The 25720-nt window shown below is 24.1% G+C and overlaps 1 protein-coding gene across 1 annotated transcript in view; it reads right to left on the bottom strand.

The window, feature by feature from the left end:
- LOC113560359 (basement membrane-specific heparan sulfate proteoglycan core protein-like) overlaps nt 1-25720 on the bottom strand; it is a 141232-nt gene that overhangs the window by 16433 nt on the left and 99079 nt on the right. Inside the window, exons 3-5 of the mRNA XM_026966191.1 lie at nt 15923-16125; nt 5731-5944; nt 4607-4784 (exon numbers count right to left, since the gene is read on the bottom strand). Coding sequence (XP_026821992.1) covers nt 4607-4784; nt 5731-5944; nt 15923-16125 — 595 coding nt within the window. The remainder of the gene's footprint in view (nt 1-4606; nt 4785-5730; nt 5945-15922; nt 16126-25720) is intronic.

Genomic DNA, 25720 nt, shown 5'->3' on the forward strand with positions numbered 1-25720 from the left:
ATTGTTAAAACCCATATCAATAATTTTGTGATTTAAAACAAAACGTTTTAAAACGTTTTAAAACTTAGAAATATATAATAATATAACTAAAAAATAAAAATATAAAGTAGCAATGTAAAGTATCACTATGCGTTTAAAAATACGTGTATCAACAATATGCTTGAATAAGACTTTTTTCTGTATTTGAATTTTGTTGTTTAAAACTTTTGGAATAGTTTGTTTCAAAAAAAAAAAAAAAAAATAATCTTAAAGTTTTTCATTAAAAGTAGTAAATCGTTTTTTAACTTTAAGACTAACATTATAAGTCTTATAACCCAAAATGTTAGTATGCCATAAAAGTAAAGCTTGTACTTATATATAGGTACGTACTTCATATTAGGACAAAATTAGAAAATATATTTTGCTGCAGGTATACTAGTAGAATGTTTAAGATTCAAAGACCAAAGTCAATACAATGCGAAATATAATTATTGTTTAATGTTACATTATAACATATTATAGCAATGGCCCTCACGTAATAAACGTGAGGTACTATGAATAATCTAACCTTAGCGCTTAAGTTAAGCACACTTAACGTCAGTAAATCCCAAAGGATAATCACCTGGGATTTTCAGTTATATTTACCTTCCACATCACCATTAATATAAACACTTTAAAGAGAAAAGTAAAATATTAAATTCAAAGCGAATTCATCTCTAACGTTAAAATTATTACGTCGTGCAATTAAGGCTATAGCTTATGATTTTCATTATAGTTTGCGCTTATATTAAAATTGGTATCGAGAACCATCTGGCATAAAAGGAGAAAATACCATTGAGTATTGACTGAAGTATAATGTACGTAATATTGTATACACCCATTTGTACTCGTTCATATTTAATAAAATAGGACCAAAAATAAGGCCAAAAACATTATGGCATTATTTAGTTGGGTGGAAAAAATTTAGATAATAGATGTTAAGAAAAGATTCTATAGTTGGCGTTATTAAAAAAATATATAATTATATTAGTCTTTTTTTTTTTTTTTAAATCACGCGATCATAACGTTATCTATGATTATTATTTTAGTATTTTGCCTACCATTTTTTTCGGATCATTAGTTTATTCTTTTCAAATCAAAATCAGAAACAGTACTTTTTAAATTATAATCATCAATATCAAGAAAGAAAAAATGATAATTATTATTTCAATGGTCGATTTTATACCGTAGCCCACACATCAGACGAGTAACCGATAAAGTTCTCAAAATAACGTCTTAATTATTTCAGTACACAGCAATGCAGTATTACTCAGTGGCGTCGGTGAAGGGGGGGGCAGATGGGGCAATTGACCCCTCAGATATAATCCATAGGGGCGAAAGTATACTATTGCCCCCCCACACTACATTGAAATTAAAGGGTATACAATCGTAAATTACGTAATCCGCTTAATTTATACGTTTACTTATTCAAAATTAATCTCATTTTCCTGAATGTGCGTAATAATATTATTATTTCTTTTATATTTATTTATATTTATATTATACTATAATTATATCAATACATTCATATAATTTTATATTATTATATACTACCTATATCAACTTTAAAATAATAAAATATCAAGAAAGGATTTCTGTTATTAATCAAAAATATATATATTTATACATATATATGTATTATAATTGTTATTGGGTTTTTATGTTCTGCCTTCCCCCTCATGGAAAATAGTTCCTGCCCCACTGGTATTACTTATTTTACATTTAGGCTCATCAGCCATATGTTTTCATATTTTTTGTTTTTGTTAGAAATTATTTTAAATTAAAATTTATTAACAATGTACTTTTTTTTTAAACATTTTAAATCCTGAGATAGCTAAATTATATATAAGATTCACAATGATTATTTATATATATATATATGTATTTTTTCGGCATTTTCTTAGAACATTTTTTTTTTTTTTGTAATTAAAGGAATAGTGAGTTAGTGAGTACTCATAAAGTTTAGGATAGTGCCTTAAGGATAAAGATGTTTCCGATGTTCATAATAGTTTTTTTTTAAGAGTAATGAAATACTACCGTCAATGGTTGAAAAAATATATAGAAATATTAGAAAATACAGTTTTTACTGAGTTCAAAATCGTTTTTCGAATGAGATGTTCTCTATTGCTATAAAATGTTTTATCTCAATTTATAAAACACTATCCCGGGATTAAATAATTGGAGGTAAATAAATGCCGATAATCTGATTATTATATTATTCTGTATGGGTATCTTATTTTTAATAAGTATATTACTTTCAATTATCGATGTAGTATATTATGAAGTAGCAGCGAATTTAATTGAAAATCAATGTTTCGTAATAATATTTAAATAATAATCTATATAATATACTATAATACCTATTTGTATGATTACTTTTGTAAATATTAACATAAATGTGAAAATAGAACATTTCAACTATTATTATTGAAAAGGTATAGATTTTAATATTGTATTGATGGTATTTAATTTGCTGTTGTTGTTGTTTTTTTTTTTAACAATTAGTTATTTAGTTGTTAGTAATATTTCTGCGTATGTTCTACAATTTATCAATTTATAAAGCTCATTATTATTATTTATTTTGTGATTTTATTAGTATGCTAAATATCTTTAGAATTTAACAACAACAATGGCGTATAAATGTATTTATTCAGCCTAAGGTAAGTTTATATTTGACATTTGAATATTCATTATTTATATAGTCTTCATTAATTCTTACTTATAAGCCCAACTGACGAATTTAACATTAAATTGTATTATTTTTGTTTCATTACATTATATGAGCATACTGAGTGTATCACCGTGTTTGTTATATTAGTACACATTCAGCTGTATTTATACTTTATATACACACCTCTACCCACCTCTAGTCTAAGTATTAAAGCTTATAAAACTATTTGAGCATTTTATGAATATTAATAATTTATTCAATTTTTAAAATATTTACATAAATTAGTTTAAAAAGGATAAAAAATGCCTATGTCAGAATTTTATGGAACTTCAAAATAAATGTAATTTATTTATTTTGATGTTAAAAGTTTGGATAAACCAAAAATACTATTAAGTATAACCATGGAAAATAATAATTATGAAAAATATTATCATAAAAAAGTATTTACGTGTACAAATATAGTGTAACACTGTATGTATAATCGATAAATATTATACATATTGGCTAACTTTTCTAATATTTTGGTAAGTTTAATATTTTTTATTGACGTGCTTGAAATAATGGCTAGATTAGTTTGCGCATATTTTAAAATTTCCTGTTTAAAATCCGAAACTCTTTTGCGCACAAAATAATATTTTATTAATCACTCGTTATTCTAATATTATACATTGCATTCACGTGTATAGTATGTGAATTAAGTTTTTTCTATTTGCCGAAATTATTCATTTGCTTAACATTCAAACAAATAAAATTATTTTTACGTGCCTTTAGCGTTTTGTTTTTTAGTAGGTAATCATACTTCAATGTGTACAACCATAATGCACGGATAATACTATAAAGCGTATATACACACATTATCAATCGGCAATTTATTATAAAATAAATCCATGTTTACTTTGAATAATGTGCTTATGACTAAGTTTGAAAGGTATAACGAATGTGTATTTTGTCTTCATTTTGTGGAATACAAAATAGTAGTCAGTTATTGTGAAGTAATAATTCCATGTAGGTAAATAATTTAAATTTATTTTGGGTTTACTGTATATTTGCCACTAAAAACAGAAAAAGAAATAGAGCTGAAATATTTTGTAAATTTAATAGCTATAATAAATTATCTACTACACTTGATATAGAGTTTACGACTTTTCTGATTATGTTTTTGCATCGCATATATTTTTACCTAATTAAAACTTCAACCTATGCCCGTGGGCAGGAAAACCAAATTATGAACAACCAAGTACAACGATAAGAACTGAACCTTTCTGTATGTAATCATTTTAATATCGAGTACGTATAATATTGTGTTTTAATCTAAGTCTAAACGTGTATTAGAGTACCTAAATTTACCTTCGAGAAATACTCTAAGTGCAAACGAGTTATAAAAATGTATAAAAACTAGAATTGCCATAAATAATAATAATTGTAATTTTTTTTTTATAAAAATCTAATGCGGGTAATTTATAGAACTAAGTTGTTTAAAAACGTGTATTGTAGATGTTTCTTTATTTATTTTTCTTTAATATTTAAATATGTAATTATGCATGATAAACATTATGTGGGTACCTTTATAAAAATATGTATAATATTTGGTTGAAAATTAGTTGGAAATTCCTAATAAAAAAGTATTAATTTTAACAGTAATGATTAATATAAAGTATCAATAATAATAATAATAAAACCATGAAATATGTCTGTCTTTGAAATTTAAGTATCCGTGGTTTTTTTTTTTTTTGAGTAAAATACTGTTTTGTATTAAAAATAGACTTTTTGTACATTTCAATTTGTTTAAAATTGAAATATAAATTGACGTTTGATTGAGATTGAACAATAATAATACAAGAAAAATAAACTAGGTAGGTATATAATGTTAGATCGCAGGGGTGATTTGTTTCTGTAAACATTCAGTATTACTATTACCTGATACCGCCTCGGCTTGTGTCGTAATTTAGGCTTGTCGTCTCGTGACGCCATACAATGAATTGACTTGGTTGGGGTACTTTGGTTATATAGCATTTTAGCTCTATAGTACTACCCACATAGTAGAATTTGTCTTTTACTTGTACGCCTCTTTCATCTGTTATTTCCAATTGAGGCACTATAAGAAGAACAAAATTACAATTCTCTTTAAAAATATTTATAGTATATTAAATGGTTTTCAGAAAGTTATATTGGTATATTGTGGTTCAGCCAAATACAAAATATAAACAGACTTAAGTTTTACTATACTACATATAGTATTTTATAATTGTATTATCTATGTACATTGAAAGCACAGTGGTACCTTTGAAACGTTTAATACAATATTATATTCAAAACGTTTAAAAGTTATTAGAAAAAAAAACATAATAAAAACCGTGTAAATAAATTATTATTTATAAATTTATAATAAAAATACTTAAAAATAAAATCATATTTTATAATGTTTTTGGTGATCATATTATAGATAAATGCATAAGCAACATGTTTTTTTAATATAATAAATTGAAAAAAAAAGACTATTAAACCATGATTGATTTTACGTAAAATTTTTGTATGATGTAAGTACTCTTAGATAATATGCAAATACAGTTTTGATTTATAAATTGTCTAATAATTTATACACACACTTAATGGCGGATAACATCAATTCGATTATGTATAGTGATGTAAACAATATATTCGTTTGATATGACATTCATACAAATAATTTTTTACTATATTTTTTCAGTATAAATAATTAATTACTCGATCTTTCAATAGGTTTCTTTTCATCTTCAATTATCAAATTGAATATATGATTTTAATTTTTAAAATAAAATTTGAACAAATAATGATAAATAACCATCTATTTAATTCAACTGAAGCTGCATGTACAGTCGTTTCAACTAAGTTTGTTATGACAAATAAATAAGAAATTAATACTATTATTTATTGTATTTACTTAGATAGATATTTATAATTTGGATATTGTTCTTATTTTTTAGTTTTCTATGCATGTTTATTATTAGATAAATCTTTTAAGGTTTATAAACAAACAAAAAAAAATAACAATAAATACTAACCTATTATAGCTAGATATACGGTGAATGCGATTGGTGGATGAGTTGATACCTGGCATTCATAATGACCTCCATCTCTTTCATTCAGATAGGATATACGGAGTTGCCAATCGTTTGGGTCCTTAAATAAAAGTTCGTAACGCTGATCTGTACTATAAACGTGATGGCCAAATGAAAGTAGTTGCATCTTATCACCTGCCCTTCGAACCCATGATACCTGCAAACAAGATAAATACTATACAATAATAATACATGGCGGTGTACAATTCAGTGTTCGAAATGGAAAATTACCATAACGCGACAGCTTGAAATTATTTGTATTTAACAGTACATTTGCCTAAACATTATAACTAGTCGGGTCAAGTAGACAACTAGTAACTACAAGAAATATCGGATAATTTTCTAGGTATATAATTTGTAAAAAAATATAAAGGCTGAATAATAATTTAAAAATATTGACAATAGTACTATTATATTTAGATCTGATTATTCCAGAAAACAAATACATTAATATAAAAAAAAAAAAGAAAAGAAAAGTGACCACAGTCATTTTGATATTGCTTCATATTTTGCATTAAATGCGGCTTACTTTTATCGGCCTTTTCTTATCTAATTATGAATTGAATGTCAATATTTCATAAGAATCGCGGACAGATGTACTTTTAAGGTTTGGATAAGGTATAAACAGAAAATTATTTATGTTTTATTAGAATGTTTGCAGTGAAATTATTTGGTTCTCAGAACTCCTATTTACTTAAAAACATAAACTAATAAATATAATTTTAAATGTAATAACTAATAATCATGATCTTTTTATTTCGTTTACTCTGAAAACATTTTAATATTTACAATATTTTTTCCTGATAAATATTAATATAATGAATGACTCATTATTATTAATTATTTTAAAAATTATTGTAGGTAGATGAACTTTTTGAAAATGTTTTTATATAGGTACATCATTTAAAAGGGTATATTATATCATTTCGGTCATCATTTTTTTATCATTCAAAGCAATATAAAAATACAACATTGGAAAATCCCGATTATATCACGTTTATCTTTATTGCCATTTGTATCATTAAATGATATTTATCACAAACATTATAATACTTATTTCACAATTTTGTATCCTTTATTAAAAATAATATATAACATAACATGATGTTATCATATTATATTATGTTATTGTTGCATAATGTTTCATGTAATTTAATCGATTAAATCTAATTGACATACATACTTAATCATAAACCATAATATATATATATATAACTAATTTAAAAAAAAAAAATAAGTGATGAACAATATTTCAATTGAATTTTCAAACACATAAATACATGGCTGGTTTTTTTCACTTTAGTCAGGAAATTTGAAGACAAATATAAAATCATCACGGTTCAAATAAAATATATACTGAGGACATTGAATTTACGTTATAAGTATATAAAAATTAGGAGCAATAGATTTTATGCCTGTGGACAAGGTAATTTACTTGTTTGAAGTATTCTAGTAATTTGAAAATTTATAAAAAAGTGATCACGACTTAACTAAAATTTTAAAAGAACAATTACTTGTCAGTTATGTAATAATATATATATATATACATAAAGATACGGAAAAAATAATATGTAAATGTACTATATTATAGTTAATAATAAATAAGACTTTCAAATCTTTTGAATTATGAGGTAATATTAATAAATAAATTATTGAAATAATATAAAAAAAAAAAAATGTAGTCATAATAATTATTGTATAAATAATTTTGATTGTGAATTTACTTAATTGATCATTGGATTTATGTTGTAAACAATTTATTTAAAATTGCATGTTTAGAGATAATAATAAATTATTAAAATACAATTTTAGTTTCATAAGTCAGTCTTCAAAATGTAGATGCGTCGAAATGTTATTAACATTTAATAGTACGCTGTGAAAATTATTGAAAAAAAAAATGATATTTTTATTACTTGTTAACATTATACGTAGTTTTAATTTTTTTTTTTTAATTTTTTATTGAGCGCTTTAAATTTTATATTGTAAAGCTGAATATTTTTCGGAGTACCTAGTTTAATATATTAAAATCTAATTTGAACGAGTTAATTAGTTAAAAGATAGGTTAAGAGTATTTAAAGTTTAGATGATTGTAGTAGAGGAATTAAAAAAATACTAATTTGTAGGTTATCTCTGTGTGTCTCAGCTGCACTTATCTAAGCTAAATATTTTAAATAATATTAACTTTTCATTAAAGTTTATATTATTCTTCATTGTTGTATCTTAAATATGTTTTTGTTTACCTAAATAATTTATGCGGTAATGAGTGTTAAGAAAATAATCATAAACATACTTTTATACTTTTAATAATTAAATATTTTATGACTATATCTTATAATGTTATGCATGTCTTGCTATTTTTCAAAAATATTTATACCTGATTTTTAATAGGTGACAAGTAGTTTTTTTATTATCAATATAAATATTAAATGTTGTATCATTTTAGTATTGATTATTTGATGATAATAGAAAACAATATACTGTTGTGGTTTCAAAGATATATGTTTGTGTCAACAAAGAATTTTAAACGATTAATCTGGATCTTATATCATTATCACACCAGTCGCACAGTCATAATGTTTACTATATAATGACTCGTTTTTAACAATAAGGTAAAACAATTATTTTATTCTAAAAAAAGAGGTTCAGTATTTTATTTTTACATGGTTACATTATTATGTTAGAACATGTGTCTCTTTTATGATTTTGACTGAGAAAATCTCATAAAATAAGAATCATTTAGGTTTAATTTAGAATAATTAGACAGTTTGCATATTAATATAAATAAAAGAAGAACTCACATTAATGAGAAATTATAACAAATTTAAATATAAATAAATAAATAAAAATATAATTGAATGAAATTTACACTACGTTAGCATTTTTTAAATTATAACTTAAATGAAAAATAATTGTGTAAAACAGCGACCATATTATAATGATTTATATAAATGTAAAGAACACATTTAATTTCTTGCCTATAAAAAAATTATAAATAACTACTTAAAAGTAGAAGTTGATTATTTTTTAATATTGAGGAATCACAATATAGTAATATGTAATAATGTTGTGTAGCTACTGGGAAATTTTTGTCACAATAGTAACTATGTTGTATTTTAGTAGTGGGTTTTTTTTTTTTATTTGAGTTGGAATATACAACACGTATTATATTATAAACGCGTAGGTTGGGCGGTGTATGTATGTAATGTGTTAAAGAATATGTTTGGTATAAATTACATTTTTTATAGTGACAGAGATTATTGTTTATCCTTCTTCTTATGTTGATCGGATAGACGTTGTAATATTATATAGGTATATGATATTCACAAAGTTTTCTATGCAAGCATGTACAATAATAATATTAAAAAACCTAAATAATTTGATTTAGAAAATTCGTTTTTTCATTCCAATATTGTCATAACATTATAAGTGTCAACTGATACAATAAATATTCCAAAAATAAATCAACCACTCTTAAATGTATACAATTTATACGTGATTACTAAATAATCTCCGATAGTATTTTGTACTTTTTTTTTTATTTCAGTTAAATTTAAGAAGCCGTATTTATAATTGTTATTTAATTTGTAGAAAAAAATCTAAAACGACACCACTCAGGTTGGTATTATATTTATTTAGCTTCTTAAATTGTTTTTACCATTAAATGAGCGCTATTTTTTCCTGTGATAATATTTAATAATTTATGTTAATGATTGTATGAAGATGCTAAAGCTTTTACAGTTATATCAGTTGGCCAAAAATGTTGCCATCCTATTGAAAACTGAAATTACATTAGTTGGTTTGGTATAAATTGCACACCATACTTAATGTAAATCTTAGTGTAGAGTATGATATTGCATGGTGCATATTGAATGCTAATATACTATATAATATAACGTCACTGTACTTTGTGAGTATAGACTAAAACTAAATATTTTAAAATATAACCAATTTGATTGAGTAGAGATAACATATATATGTTATTGTGCACTAAATTAAATCCATCGATTTGTAAATATAATATTACGTACAGTTTTTAACCATTATCAAAACATTTAAAAATTATGAACTCTATTCTATGAAGCGCTTTTATATATTCTGTGCGTTAAATTAGGTACAATATACCATAAATCTTTATGCACATGAAATAATTGTGTAAATATATATATAATATATATAATAAATATATATCAAAAAATACTAACTTCCAACTAAAATTGAAAATTCAATTTAAATTCATAAGATATGATATAGTTAAAAAAATAATTTGAGCTATGTTTTATAATATAAACAACTTTGTATAATAAATTCAATTGTTTATTTCCATACTTGTAATATTTTAAGTTAGGTATACTGTTTAGGCACATAAAATAAAACAAAGGAATACATAATTACTTATCTATGAATAAATTAAACTTAAATGCATAATAATTTATAATGCAATTTGATTGGAGATTATACAAACTTAGTGTAGTATTGTAGTATACACTGTAATGATTAACTTTATTTAATACCTAATCAATCTTTGTTTAAATATTAAAAATATCATGTTATTTAAAAAATAACAGTATCAAAAAAGAAAGGTTTAACATTTTGTGATTCTATGAATTTTCGTTATTATTATTTTATTATAATAGCATAACCACCATGTTAACATTACTTAAAAGTATTTTTTTTGTAAAGTAGACATTTATGAATAAAAAAAAAATAATAATTTATTATGGCGTAAGCGCATATTAAAAAAGTGACTAATATTATAATGATTTACCGAAAAGCATAGATAACAATACATTTAATATAGTCTGAATAAAAATTGTTAAAGATATAAACAATTTGTAGATAAAAAATAATACGAAAAAATATTATAAAACCATAAAATAAAAATAAGCTATTTATTACTTACATAAATATGGATTCCTAAATAATATTGTTAAAATCATTATAAAAAAAAAAAGTGACCGTCGAAATAATATACGGAGACTTTCTATACTACACATTTTAATCTATGATAATTTATTGATAATTGAAAACGTTATCAGCAGGGCGAGAGGGTAGTAAATCGTCTTTAGGCAGTCGGAGGAATAAATACATTTTAGAAAAGGGTTGTAGGAAAATGGGTCTTATGGCCTTAATCGAATCAGGGTTCCATTATGTGGGCGGTTCATAAAATCACCAACTAACAGTTTTGTTCATTGCGTTCTGTTGTAAATTTGTGAGTTGTAAAACATATCGGTGTTAATAAAATGAAGATGTGTATGTTAGGTACCTACTCAACAATGATTTTACGATACATAACTATTAGACTAAAATCATAAATTTAATTAATGATAAGTATTTAGAAGAAGTATAATGGGACCATTACCATTGTACAATTAATCATATTGACAAATTTATCGTTTTTAAACATATTATGAATGTATTATTAAAATGAGTTTCAACTTGATACTTTAATTTTACAAAATACAATTATATTAAAAATAGATTTTAACTAGGACGATGTAGGGAAAATAATAATAATATTTTTTTTTTTTTAATAATACGTTTTACACTTATTCAAATACTAACACAACATTACCTATATGTGAGTGTGACAAAATAATATTTTTACCTTTTATTAGTTAAATTTTTTTTTCGGAGTATATAGATAACCATTTTGGAGTTAGAAGTTCACCTATTCGCGTAGTTGCCGCATACTCTAATATTCACGTTAAAATTCTAATTTTTTTTTTTGTCAGATTATAAATGAAAAGAACTATAATCTTTATATCTTGATGTGCCAAATTACTAACTATATTTAATTTTGCATTTAAAAAATAACTTCAAAGTGAAAAATAATTTAAGTATATAATCAAATAGCTATAAAAGGTTATAACAAATAAAAACGTATGATTTTAAAATCAATACATTCATCACATATATATTTTCTTAGTATACCCATTACATTATTTAACGTGTTCAAGTAGAGTATCTAGAGCGTCCTTTTACTTAGCACCTATAACTTCAATAATTAAATGAAAAATTTCCAATTTAACTTTAAAAACTCTCATTTTCTATAATGAATTTGAAATAGTACATAATTTGATTTGCCACAGTTGTAATACTTTTAAACTTTTGATTCAGCATGCTAAAATTAAAATTCAAAGTCTGTATTTCAAATGTTTTCAGAATAAAACTTTTTAAGTTTTAACAACAAAGAGATAAGTTGAATACAACAATAAATTTATAACCATTTACAATAATTATGAAAAAACGAAATAATCTATTTCTGAATTTAGAAACTAAAAAAGTATACTCTAAATAATCACATTTTCAATTAATGTTTTACAAAATATTTTACTAAGAAATTAAATTTTTAATTTAATATATTAGCTGTACAATTGATGGTTTATTAATAATAAAAAATAATATTGAGACTTCTTTAATATTAAAAAAAAAATTAAAAAAATTGTATTCAGACACAAAAATAACTCATTGTAAAACCATAATATTAGATGGTATAAAGTTTGTATAATCAAATGTGTTTTTATCTTTTTATTATTTTGTGGCCGTCGTCACATTTTGGAGCATTAAAAAAGTTTCGGTCTTCAACTTTGAGGGTGTTAATTGGTAAAATTTGTGTCTAGATGTAATATCCTGAAAAGGAGTCTAAAGAAAAAACTTTTCAGTATTTTTAAAAATAATCAAGAAGAGCAAACTAGAATTTTTACACAATATTAATTTTTGACATTTGCGTACATTCTTACTCATTTAGAGCGTTTTATTTTGAATTATGATTTAAATTTTATCTATCCACAGCTGATTATTGCTGACTCATTTTCTGAATATTTTTTATTATTTAAATTAAACATACAACAATGATTGTTTTTGATTTGTTGAAATACAATTAATTATTATAGGTAATAACCACTGAAAACGTATAAAATATTTTTCACTATCAAACAAAGCTTCAAATATTGTTGATATTAAATAGTACACATGTTTGTATAAACTTTTTTAAATTAAAAAATCGAATAGTGGTATATTTTACAATTTGGAGTTTAAAATAGTTATCAGAAATAAATTTGTTAATAATAATCTAATTAAGTAATGAATAATACTAAGTATATTAAAATGATAAAGATAATCTTTATTTTTTTTTTTTATAAAACCTAATGTCTTAACCATCTTATATTTTATTATTTAATAAAACACAAAATGTATACAATAAGATTGATGTAAAACCAAGTTTGATAATACTTGTTAGAACATTCACACAAATATGTTTTAGAAAATAATTTTCACTTTGTCAATATTTTATACTCTATCTCTGTCTTAAAGTCACGAGAGGTTTGATTATTGTTTGAATCGAGAAAAGGAGAGGCAAGTCGGCAAACACAATTATTATTTTTTTTACGTCTGTGATCCGTTAATACCGTTGTGACCAAAGTAAACGAGGCGGATTGAAAGCCTAACACGAAGACACACGGATATTGACGGAGAGCGGATAACCTGTTCGATTGTCATATTATACTCCAGAGGCTATATAGTAAGAACGACGTCTGTTAAAAAATGTATTTCATACCAATGTCGTAAAATATCATAAAAACGTATATTGTTTATTATTTTGAATAAAATAATATAAATCAGAATTGATGGATCTTTATGAAAATATTAAATCTTACTTACTGTGTAGGTTTTTGGCTATAAGTTATACTTGAAATTTGATTTACTGCAACTCACTATAATTTATACTCACGCAAAATAACTAAGTAAAGCACACAGAAAATAATCAATAATATCACACTTGGTAAAGTATGATTATTTTAATTTGCATAATATTATATAACTGATAAATACATATATTACCGATTTAGAATTATTGAAAAGTATTAACGATTTGAAATTTATACCGTTATACGCGTGTACCTACTCATACATTTATTAATAATAATATTGAGTTACAGTATTATAAGATAGTCTTTAATTAGTCATGTCACTAGTATAGTTCATTTTGGTGAATTTAATGAATTGGTTGAATCATCTAACAGTACAATAACTGTCAGCAGACATGCCTCTACGATTATTTCTCGAAGATAATTCATTATTTATAATTTAGAGCATATTATTATTATTTTTTTTTTTTATTAAAAAATTTACTATAATAGAGAATATTATTCAAAATAACAAGGGAACTGAAAGAACTCACTTTTGCTGTAAATTATGTTTCGATTGTATATTATGTAACTCGTCATTGTATGTCAATGTAATGAATTTCGTTTTTTTTTTATATATATACTATAAATAAAACCACAGATAATTGTAATTTCTACAAAACATTTAAATTAGCGTTTTATAGACATGATTATATGATATAAGTTTCAAAATATTTTGGCTCTTTCTGAGTTTTTTTTAATTTCAAATTTTCTGTAGTATCTCAAATCTTTGATCAAAAGAAGCTCATAGCTTAGCTATCAAAATCATAAATTGTATTAGTGAATAATTGCGCTTTTGTTTATACATAAATATAGTATTACACGCCTATAAAAAGTATATGGTTAAGCTTAAAATCTAGATTAATTGTTACTTAAGTTGAGCATATATGTATAGTTACAAGTAAATTTTAATAATAGTAATATAGAAAGTATCCAATTAAAATTAATTAAACCAGGTAGTAAGCGGTAAACTGCACGTAGTTATTGGTATGGTCGTTTATTATTAAAGTATATTACATAATTGAATATTAGACGAGTACATAATTTATCATCTCAATCGAGATCGCTGTTAATATTTACCAATGTATGGTATAATTTTAATCTCAAGTCAAAGTCGTATATTAACTATTACACTATTGTTCAAAGAATAATATCGTTTAAAATGTAATGTTTAACTAATTTATATTATTTCATTAAAAAAAAAAAAAAAAAAAACGTCGTTGGAAACTTTGAAACCCCTCACAGTACACATAAATTTAGAATTCTAGACTGGAAGTCTTGTGTAAAGTTTATAAAGTTGGTTGGTGGTATGAATGTCGTACAGAGAAAACCATTGTATTCGATCGAAAAGGTCTGATTGATTACGCGTGCAACGAATTCTGTCTTAGCAAAGCGTTCTTCTACTATAAATCAGACTGCATCGAACCCTAAAGACTCGTAACCGGAGATTACTACTGTCTTCCATACGGACCAATGAAAATTTATCTTGTCACACGCAAATATATTCAGTTTGAGTTTTGAACGTATAATTGCTAGATAGTAATCTTTGACTCGTTCTTAATAATATTGATCAGTAATTTCGAAATAAAAAAAACATTATTATAATATCATAGTTGACTGATTTCTTGTTGTTTTTTTTTTAAATTATAAAATATAGTGCTATGCTCGATCAAACTACATCTAATGATATTATATTACAGGACATTTTGGGTTTTTGGGCAAGTATGTGTACCATTTTTTTTTTTTTTGAAGTATGGAAACAAGTAACTAAAATAAGTCAAACAATGTTTTGAGTTACTCGTACACAATACCATTACCACTAAGCTACTTAAAAATATTTTTAACACCAACTTTTTGATTTATTTACAACTACATTTTTCAAAACCTAAGCAAATAGCTTAAAAAAATCTCATTTTCTGCCAAACGTTTAAAAAAAATCATCTACTTTTTATGTTTACAAGTCTCATTAATAATTCTTATAATAATAAAACTATTTGCAAATAGAATAACTTATAATGGAATAGAGACTGAAACTTTCAATAATTCATATACTAATATACTTTGATATATTAAGATTTTTTACAATTTTTTTCAATAAACAAGCAATTTATATAATAATATGATATATTCCATCCGAAAATATTAGTTAGGGATATGCATCGTTGAAACATCAAATAAAAGTACTATTGTTTAAATTCTGAAGTTATTATATTGTACGATTTTTCGGTTAATGTTTGTATGTCCTTTATTATACGTCATTCGTACTATGTACGTTTAATAATACATTATAGCAATATAGCGCATGATTATCATTAAAAAGGAAAAGTTCTTATGAAAAAAATAGTTACACTATATTATGTCACAGTTTGCAAATAAAAATGTCATTTTAATATAAACGTCAAACACAAATTAAAAATATTCGTTATTCTAATTCCCGACATATTTACCGTTTTGTCATTTAAACGGTTCACTTTGCAATGGAGGTCAACATTTGCTCCAATTTGAACTGTGACGTTGTTGTGGGTAGATGTTTCATCAAAATATGGAGCAACTTTATCTTCTTCTGTTGTCGGTGAATTGCTCGTAGTAGGTTCCCATAAAACGTGATTAAGTAATGCTTCAAGATTTCCATCGTTTTCAAATGTTGCTCCTAAAACAATACATCGAAATATACATTTTAGTTTTTTCTAATGATTATTATTATTATTATTATAAGGTACATGTTTATTTTTTCTAAATTTCTAAATGCATTTTTTTTATAAAGATTAGGTAAAAAATAGGTTATCTCAAATAATAATAAATGAACAAAACAAATTATTTAGAAATACGATTAGTTATAATAGTATTTCAAAAGTGTTATTCGTAAACCCGAGTTAACGGACAACTGTTTATAACAGATACGTCTTTCGACTGGAAAGATGATTAAATCTTGACAATAAGATAAATATTATAATATCAATCTTTCTATTTCAGACATGGACAGTATTTTTTCTGCCTGTACTATGAAAAAAAATGTTCACTTGGGATACAGTGTCAATTTTTCTTAATGTTAATATTAATAAGTTATAATAAGCGTCACATTTTATTTATTCCTGTCTGCAACTTTTCTAATTTTAATTGTATTATTTGTGTCATGTTAATTATTATAATTTAGTGTTTATTTTGTCTAAAAATAAAATAAAACCAAACAAGTGCATAATTTTTTATTGTTATTCAAAAAATATATTTAAAAAAAAAATTAGTCTTTAAGTTTATTTTCCTTAATGTTCTTTTATAGTTACGTTTAACAACCTCTAAATATTTTTTATTTTTATTACACCTTAACTACTTATTTATAAATATGATATATAGAACTTTTTTTTTTAATGTTAAATTATAATAAATAATTTAATTTTTTTTTAAATTTAGTTAACTCTTATATTTTATAAAAAGAAAATTAAACATTATTTAATTATACATAGATTTAATTAGTTCCTTTATTATTAATTGTTTTGTCGTATAATTCTTATAGTAAAATAAAGAGCGTACAAGTTTTTTAATTGTTGAATTAAACTTGTTTAGGCAACTACCGGTTACAAAACTATTTACGATCAAACATATCAACTATTCGGAAGAAGTTTCCATATTGAGTTAAAAACAACAAAGATGTAGTAATATAATTATTTACAGGATAGAATGAAAGTCTAAGAATATTTATGCGATTGATAAAAACTTAGTCTAATATTATTCTGTTATAATATAAGCAAACAAGATATTCGTATATTCCTAAAATATAACTGTAATAATTTAAAAGTTATATTATACAGTTTAAATTTAATTGTATACAGATTTTATAAAAAAAATATACATTTTTTTTCGAAGCTTGATTGTCCATCAATGGGCGAAAATGTATTTATTCATATTTCAAATATAAGGTGATAATACTATATAAATCAAATAATGACAAAAACATTAACTAGTGCATTAAGTGATCTGATATTGCTTTAAACAAGTTAAAGCAATTTATCATTTCATTTATTTTGTTTAAAATATAATACATCAGTTTGTATTTGGCATATGACCGATAAGTACGGAATTTGTAGCTTTCATATCTTTAATACTGTCTTAAACGTACTTCGTGTATTATGCATGTCATACCTATTTTTTTTATTCAAATACAACACTTACTATATATGCTATAAACTTATAAACAAATAAATGTCTAAATTACATTGTTTGTAATCTTCCTCACAGGTAACAGCGTTAAAAAAATAATTTAACAACACAATTTCATTAAATATTTTTAGAAGGAAGTGAACAGTCTCATCAAATATTTTACTATGTGACAGCTAAACTATGCAAATAGTTTTTCGAAAAGTACACTAGTCTACATGTCATGAGTGACAATTCAATTTGTTTAGCTATTTCTAAACTTCAGCATGTACCTACACGTTAAACACGTTTCATTATTCTAGTTATCTCCATTCGTCATACTATTTGGTATACATTTCGAATACGAAAATAATATGCCTTGTATCTACCTTGAGAATTTTAAATTTCATTGACAAGCGTATCAAATTCGAACTCATATTTAAAATAGTTACAATTATACTTCAATATAAATGTTTTTTAATATTATACTTATACCAGACACATTTTACACAAAGAAGTCTTTATAGATACCGCATTCAAACGTAATGGATATAATAATAGGAACGAATATGTAAACATTTTTTATTAATTTTTTTAGTCAAATACATGGTTTGTTAAAGTATAAAGTGCATTTTTGACTTGCAAGTGGATTCATGTATGATTCAATGTTGTTTACGCAGTGGTGCAAACATAAAGTAGTACGCTACAAATTTAATACAACAGATATTAGTATAGAGCAGACATAATTTTATGTTTTATAGAAATTCATAAGCATATTAAAATTTTTTATGTACATCTATTATTTATAATATTTATTTTTTTGTCCATCGATATTTTACAACAATAACTATTTTTTTGAACAAATAATTTACATAATACACTTTTGAATGTATCGATTTGTTGTTAAGAAATTTTTATGTTAACTGACTAAAAATTTCAAATACTCTTTTTTCTTGAAATTATAAAAATAACTATATATGTGTAGCAGTGATTTTATTTAAAACTATGTATTTAAAAATAAAATAAGGATAGTAAACATGTATGGTTTATACATTTAGTTACATTTGATATAATAATTTATGATTACATATTAAAATTTGAAACACGTGTTAAATCGACTGTTATGAACTTGTTTATGTAATCAATCGTTATTGTATGAAAATATTCAGTTCATTAAGCTGATGGGGTGTTTATAAAACATAAATTTATGTATGTAAGAATAATCTTGTAATAAACATTTAAATGAGTTTGTTTCATGTTTGTTTTTTTTTTTTTTATAATAATACGTTATTTATTATGTAAGTATAATGATTATTATATGGTAATATTATTCATATTTATTAGTATTTTGTTAAGGTAAATGGTTTTTTCTTAAATTATATGTATGACGAAAATTGCACAGTTCTATGATTAAATTTATCCAATCGTTTAATAAATGAGTAAAATGAATTAGTTTATAGTTTCGACAAATATTTTACTCTGGTTTTTAGTATGTGACGTCTTATGAATAGAAATTAATATCAATATCAATTAAAAAAGTTTCTGCTGATTAAAAATGAATATGGGTTTTTTTAGCTGCTAGAACTATGCTTGAGAATCTCCCTGCACATCTAAAAGAAATAATGTCATGACTTATTCCAGTAAACGGAGACAGATGAAGGTTTCCTTTATATGAGTTTCTTGTATTCATTTTTCTTTTCAACATCATATACCAAAAATCTATGAATTGTATATTACAGTATACAATAAAATGGTTACATACAAAAAAATGTGAATGAACCTGTATAAAATACTAAACATACATATTTGTTTATAATTTTTTTCAATATTATCAATAAATTAAATATTATGCATTGTTACCTAATATAGAAAAGAAGTATTCTTGGTAATTTTTAAAATTAATAATATAAGAACAAGACAGTTATTAAAATAGCGTTTCAATATAAAAGTGTTTAAGTTTTTATTAAAATTAATGAAAAAAATGTCCTCCCAGAAACAAAAAATTTAATATAAATGTAAATATATATGTTATATACTTTTATGTTGTATTTTTTAATATCAATAACTAGCGATATTAGTATACGAAAATAATATTCATATATTTTAAAGCTATTATTATTATTATATCATTCGTTTATTGTAAAATGTCTAAGTATTTTTGATTTTTGAGTATGTAGTATGTACATTAATATGGTGAAAGGTTTCTCGTTAAAACAATATTTGTTATTATAGATTTTTTAAATTTAAACAATAATACCATTTATTTATATTTGTTGGCCGGCGTAGTGTATAGACAATTTCGGTACATCGGTGTTTAGTATTTTTTAGTTCCCAGGTATGAAAGTGTTGGAAACGGTTAAATGTCAGTAATGAAATAATTTATAAGCTTTTATAACAAAATGTATTTTAACAGTTTAAATGTCTTTATTTATTTTTACAGTTATACAATGCTGAACTAAATCATTGATCCATTTAGTATTTCATTTCGTGTCTTAACCATTTAAATAGCTCACGTCGAGCAGCATTTAAAATATGTTCATTGGATAGACAGCTTTCAATCGGCATTCGATCGATAAGCAAGTTTAGTATTATAATAATATCTTGTTAAGAAACGACAAGAACGTATCGAATATCAAATTTGGTTATGCGTGACTTATTGGTGAACGATGACGACAAATTTGTAGACTTCAACAAATAGGCAAATGGCGTGTAGGGAGGGAAATTGTCTGAGATAGCTAAGTTTAATAATGAATCCATTATGCAGTATAAACGTAGTTGTTATAGTATTAGAAATTACATTATGAAAATAGTCGAATGAATTGTAATAAAAATAACTGACCATAAAAAAGGCGTAATCTAATAACTTCAGGTTGTTGATTTTATCTTATTACAAAACAAAAAAAAAAAAATAAAAAAAATGAAAGTATTTGATGAATATTTTAACCGTGTATGTGTATTTTTGTCTTTTAATTATGTCGCATCAACAAGGAATAATATTTTTAGTACCGAAACTGTTAATTATAATTATTCAAACACTCTTTATGTTCGAATAATTAGACATTATTTTACCCATTGATGTAAATAGAAAAACATTTGTCGATCATCAATCGTTTTTTTTTCTATTAAGAGTACTAAATTATTTCTTCTAATATATAAAATAAAATAAATTGAATAACTTAGTACTTATGATAATACTTTAAAATATAGAATTCTAATTGCATAATAATAAATAAAAAAATGTACAATAGTATTAAGAGGAAAACTTACAGTTTTAATGTTGTTTATTACCAAGCGTTACCACTCGTAAGTTACTAGCTTATTTCTGCGTAGAAACTTAAAAATCTCTTTTAATTGTTGTGAGGAAACTAACACATCAAATTTTATGAGCATTCGTGTAGGAACTTACATTCATAAATAAAATCACTCTCATATATACCAAAGGGATTGAAAATACTGTCGAAAATAATAGATTCTAAAACTATGTTATGTAACATAATTTTTAATTTTTATAACAATATACTTATTTATATAGTGAATATAGTAAATATTTCCCAATAAAAAAAAATTACTTTTATCAATATTTTACTATTTGATTTTCTTTATAAGTTCAAGAAAATGTATAGAAATATAATAAATTCCTTGGTTGTAGGGATAGAAACTCTCCCTAATAAATACGGCATGGACCATAATTACAAAATATACCACGATGAGTAATATCTATGTATAAAAAGTTGTTAACTCTGTGAAAATTAAAAAAAATATATGAAGTAATATAATCGTAAAAATATATAGGATTTAACGTTATTCAAATTGTGACATCGTGCAAGTACGAAAAGTGACGAGTGTACTGTAAGTATTTTTCATGATTTGGAAAACATACCTTTTTAGATTTTCTAATTTTGAACCAAACATAATGGAAAAGTCTTGATTCGCTCATTTAAAATTTAAATGCATCTATCTTATTATAATATTATAAAAAATAAGAAATTTATTCTGCTTGAAATAGGAAACTAACAGTTTGGATTGTCATTAAAGACGTTTAATAAAACTTTAATAAATATCTTAAATCAAAAAAATAATAAAATAGATAAGTAAATACTAATCAGAGTAATAATAGTCTTTTGTAAATATATTATATATATATATAATATCAAAATTAGAAACTCATAAACATGGATTAACAGAGATGATATATCTGGACCACCTTATATTGTATTTAATTAATAATAGTATTTAGTGTGACTATAACAAATTATTGTATTAATATATTCTGTAACAATATTTCAGCCATTCGTATTAAATTATATTTTTCATTAAATTTATGTCTTAATTTTCTTTCGGTTGTTAATATAAACAGTAGCGCAATTAGAGTTTAAAGCTCGTGGGAGGGTACCTCAACATTTTCATTTTTTTACTCAACTGTGCTTAGTTATTATAGTAGCTGTTATTATTTATTTGTATAGTGTGTAGTTGTAAGAGCAAAAAAAAAAAAATGTATTTATGTAAATTGAATATGACTCACTAATGAAATAAAAATTCTTGTACTACTATGTGACTACCTACGTAAAAATTATGTTTTCATTTCGTATATCTAGTAAGATTATTTATATGGGATTGTTTTTATATTCTACTTGTTAAATAAATATTTATTAGGATAAACCTACTTTTCAAAATATACATATGTACAGTTTAAAAAAAAAAAAAAAGTTTGAGGTTTGAGTGATATATTTTAAGTAATAGTTTTCTATGATATACAAATCTTTTTTGTTTTCCGCAATTTTTTAAGTGACATAAAAAATATATATTATGTTAAGAAAATGATTTTTTATATTATATTTTCGCTATCCGTAGAACATTTTTCTAACATTTTTTTTCTTTCATTTTTATAACTTTTGTTTGTTAAATAGTTTTAAATCAAAGACTACAACATGAGTATAGATCTGACCAATATACAATATCTCAATGTGGCAGGTTGTTATAATTTATCGTTTTTATAATTTATTTTTCACGTATAGTAGCTATGTAGAAAACTTTGGCAGACAATTTGTTCCAAAGGGTATAATTACTACTTTTTTTTTTTTTATAAAAGTTGAAAATGTATAATTATGAGATTAAAAGGAATTCAGAACATAATGAAATATGATATTATATTTCGTTATGTTATCATCCTACACTGTACCATAAATTACTATTTTTAGTTTTGAAAAGAAATACATTATTAATCCTGTGTTTGTATTCATTAGTCGTAATCATAATGTTTCGTCTAATATTAATACAAAAATAAATAGTATAACATTGTATTCAATATTTTCGATAAGAAATATTTCAATATAATATGATATTTACAATACCTTCACGATGTACTTATACGATATAAATCAATAGAAATTGCATTGAAATATATAATAATAGTTTCACAATTTTAACCACATAAGTCTACATATTTTGTAAATACAATATAATGATATTATAATCATTTTAGGTTTTACAAAATTGAGTTTATCATAAAAAAACAACGAATATTATAACAATACGAAATTTTAATTATAGTACAAAGTTTAAGTGTGATGAAATAGGCGAATACGAGTGGTAAACATTTACATGATCATTAAGTCAAAGTTATGGTGCGCTACCATACTGGTTCCTTAAGTGTATATCTTAAGCACTTATAAGTTTCGATAAGTGTATAGATATTGTTATACAATGTTTAACGATTATAATACAAAATCAGTGTGGTACTTCATATTTAATTAATTAATCAACAGTTTCGTGATTGTTCACACTACATCCACAATATAAGTGTAATGGCTAGTGGCTATAGAAAACGAACGAACGATACTAAGTTTCTCGTATTTATAGTTCTATAAACACAATAACATGTTTCATAAAAATGCAATTTAACGACTCCGGAGTCTGAGTAAAACGTGGATTTACAAATATCTAGATTTATATTATCTAACGTCGTTATTCTGGCGCAATATGTTTATACAAATATTATATACATTATATGTTGTTTGTGTCAATTTTATATTCATATAGCAATATGGAAATAACAATGACTAAAGGTGACACAGAGGTTGCCGAATGGATAAACTGCTGATGATAGCGTCTGTCGTCCGGGGCGCAAAAAGTAATCGCATAGATAGATAAAAGATAAGTCAAAAATAAAACAAAACGATTTCGTAAGTCTAATGTCCATGAACCATATTGAGGAAAAGTAAATATTCCAAGTTTACATTATTCCAGTTTTTCTCAGTATTTTAGTCAGACTACACAGTCCACGAACGTATTATAATTCCTATTTCGAGTTTCGAATGGTTAAGAATAAATTAAACGATAATCATCTGCAAAAAATATTAGTTAATATATACTTACTATATCTTTATGTTACTGTTTAAGTAAGCCTGCGTTGTTTATTTTTATGGCAAGATATCTAATTTGCACATGGCTTATATACTATAATTAATTTACAAATTATATTTTGATACCTATTTTGTTCCCGGCTGCATTCAAAATATTAAAATATCCAAACATTCTACCGTCAATTAGGTGATAAAGTAAATATCATAATCCTCGCTTTGAGAAGTTAGAACATCATTAAAAATGCTGTATATTACACTACTTCTACAGTCTATACAAACGCTTTATGTAACTTTTGAATAATATTACGGTTGTATTATTATAGCATAATAAATTGCATTATTAGGCTCTGTCTTAAACATAGTAAATAGTAAATACTAACTATAACAGCAGACTCTCCAAAAAAATCAATTAAAAACACATCTTGCATAATAATTCACATTATAATATTGTTGTTTAATTAATTTCTTCTTTATTACAACTACTTATTATAAAATTGTTATAGTTTTTATATTTAAACTTGTAATACAATTTGTCTCACCAAAAATGATATCGTAGTGGAAAATATTATTTATTTGTTCAAGCTTTTTAAATTATATATTCACAAGACAACGAAAGTAATGCATATTTACTGAAATACAATCGATTCCATATTTTAACTATCTTTATAAAATAATTTATTAATTTACATTTGTTATTATAATTAATGACTCAACAGACCAAATTTATTTCGCAAATAGAATTAAAGAACGAGTGCTAAAGAAAGATATCACAAAAACTTATTGTTTCTGTAACTTAAACTTAACTTTTTAAATTTATTTCATACTTTACATACGATAGGACGTGTAGGCACTGTTTCAATTAGCAATATTAAAATTAAAAAACAATCTTAATTTTAAACATTAGAAATAACTGTCAAAATCAATAAACTATTATTCTGTATTCATACCTATTACCTATAGAATATTGCTACTGTTTTGTATAAATATTTAGAAAATTCATAAATATTCTTCCAAGTACGAATGATTTTTATTATAATATAATGTTCACGGATTTAAATAAATATTGTATAATTTGGTATAATTTTATATTATAAAATATAATATATATTATTTGTAACAATTCTTCAATACGCGTGCACGTTACTGATTTTGATGCAATTTTGTATATATTGTGTTTGAGTATGTCCGTGGATTATTTAGATTCAAAATAATGGACCCGGTAGGTGACGCTCAAAATTTAGTTGTAGGAAACTATGTCTTATTTTAGGGGGTCATTCGGAAAATAATAATAATAATTTTTTGTTATCGCGGTTATTGTATAGTGTTGATTTTTGATGAATTTTCAAAGAAAAATGCCACGTGTTTGCGCGGGCGAGAAAAAAATATTGACCGGCGAACACGGAATTCATAAAAAGTCCACACAATGGTCAGTTAAAAAAAAAAATAACGGCAAAAGATCAATTGACGGGCTAAACACAGTTTTCAAAGTGTTCCGGTCGCAAACCCGTGCAAATGAGCAAAAAATGTCAAGGGCAACGCGACGGACTACGCGTCTTCGAGCTAATACGTCGAGACGAAAGACAGAGCCTGCAAGTGCACCGCATAATTGACACGTGCTCACTTTTCTGCATTGCGATCGAATGATATATACGAGTCGAACATCGACCGTTCGTCGCATTCACGAATCGTCATCGTTGTGTTGTGGACGAAGAATGCCAATACTGCCGCGTATTGAAATACAAAGAAGCCTGT

This window comes from Rhopalosiphum maidis, chromosome 1 (assembly GCF_003676215.2).
Source record: "Rhopalosiphum maidis isolate BTI-1 chromosome 1, ASM367621v3, whole genome shotgun sequence".
Lineage (NCBI taxonomy): Eukaryota > Metazoa > Arthropoda > Insecta > Hemiptera > Aphididae > Rhopalosiphum > Rhopalosiphum maidis.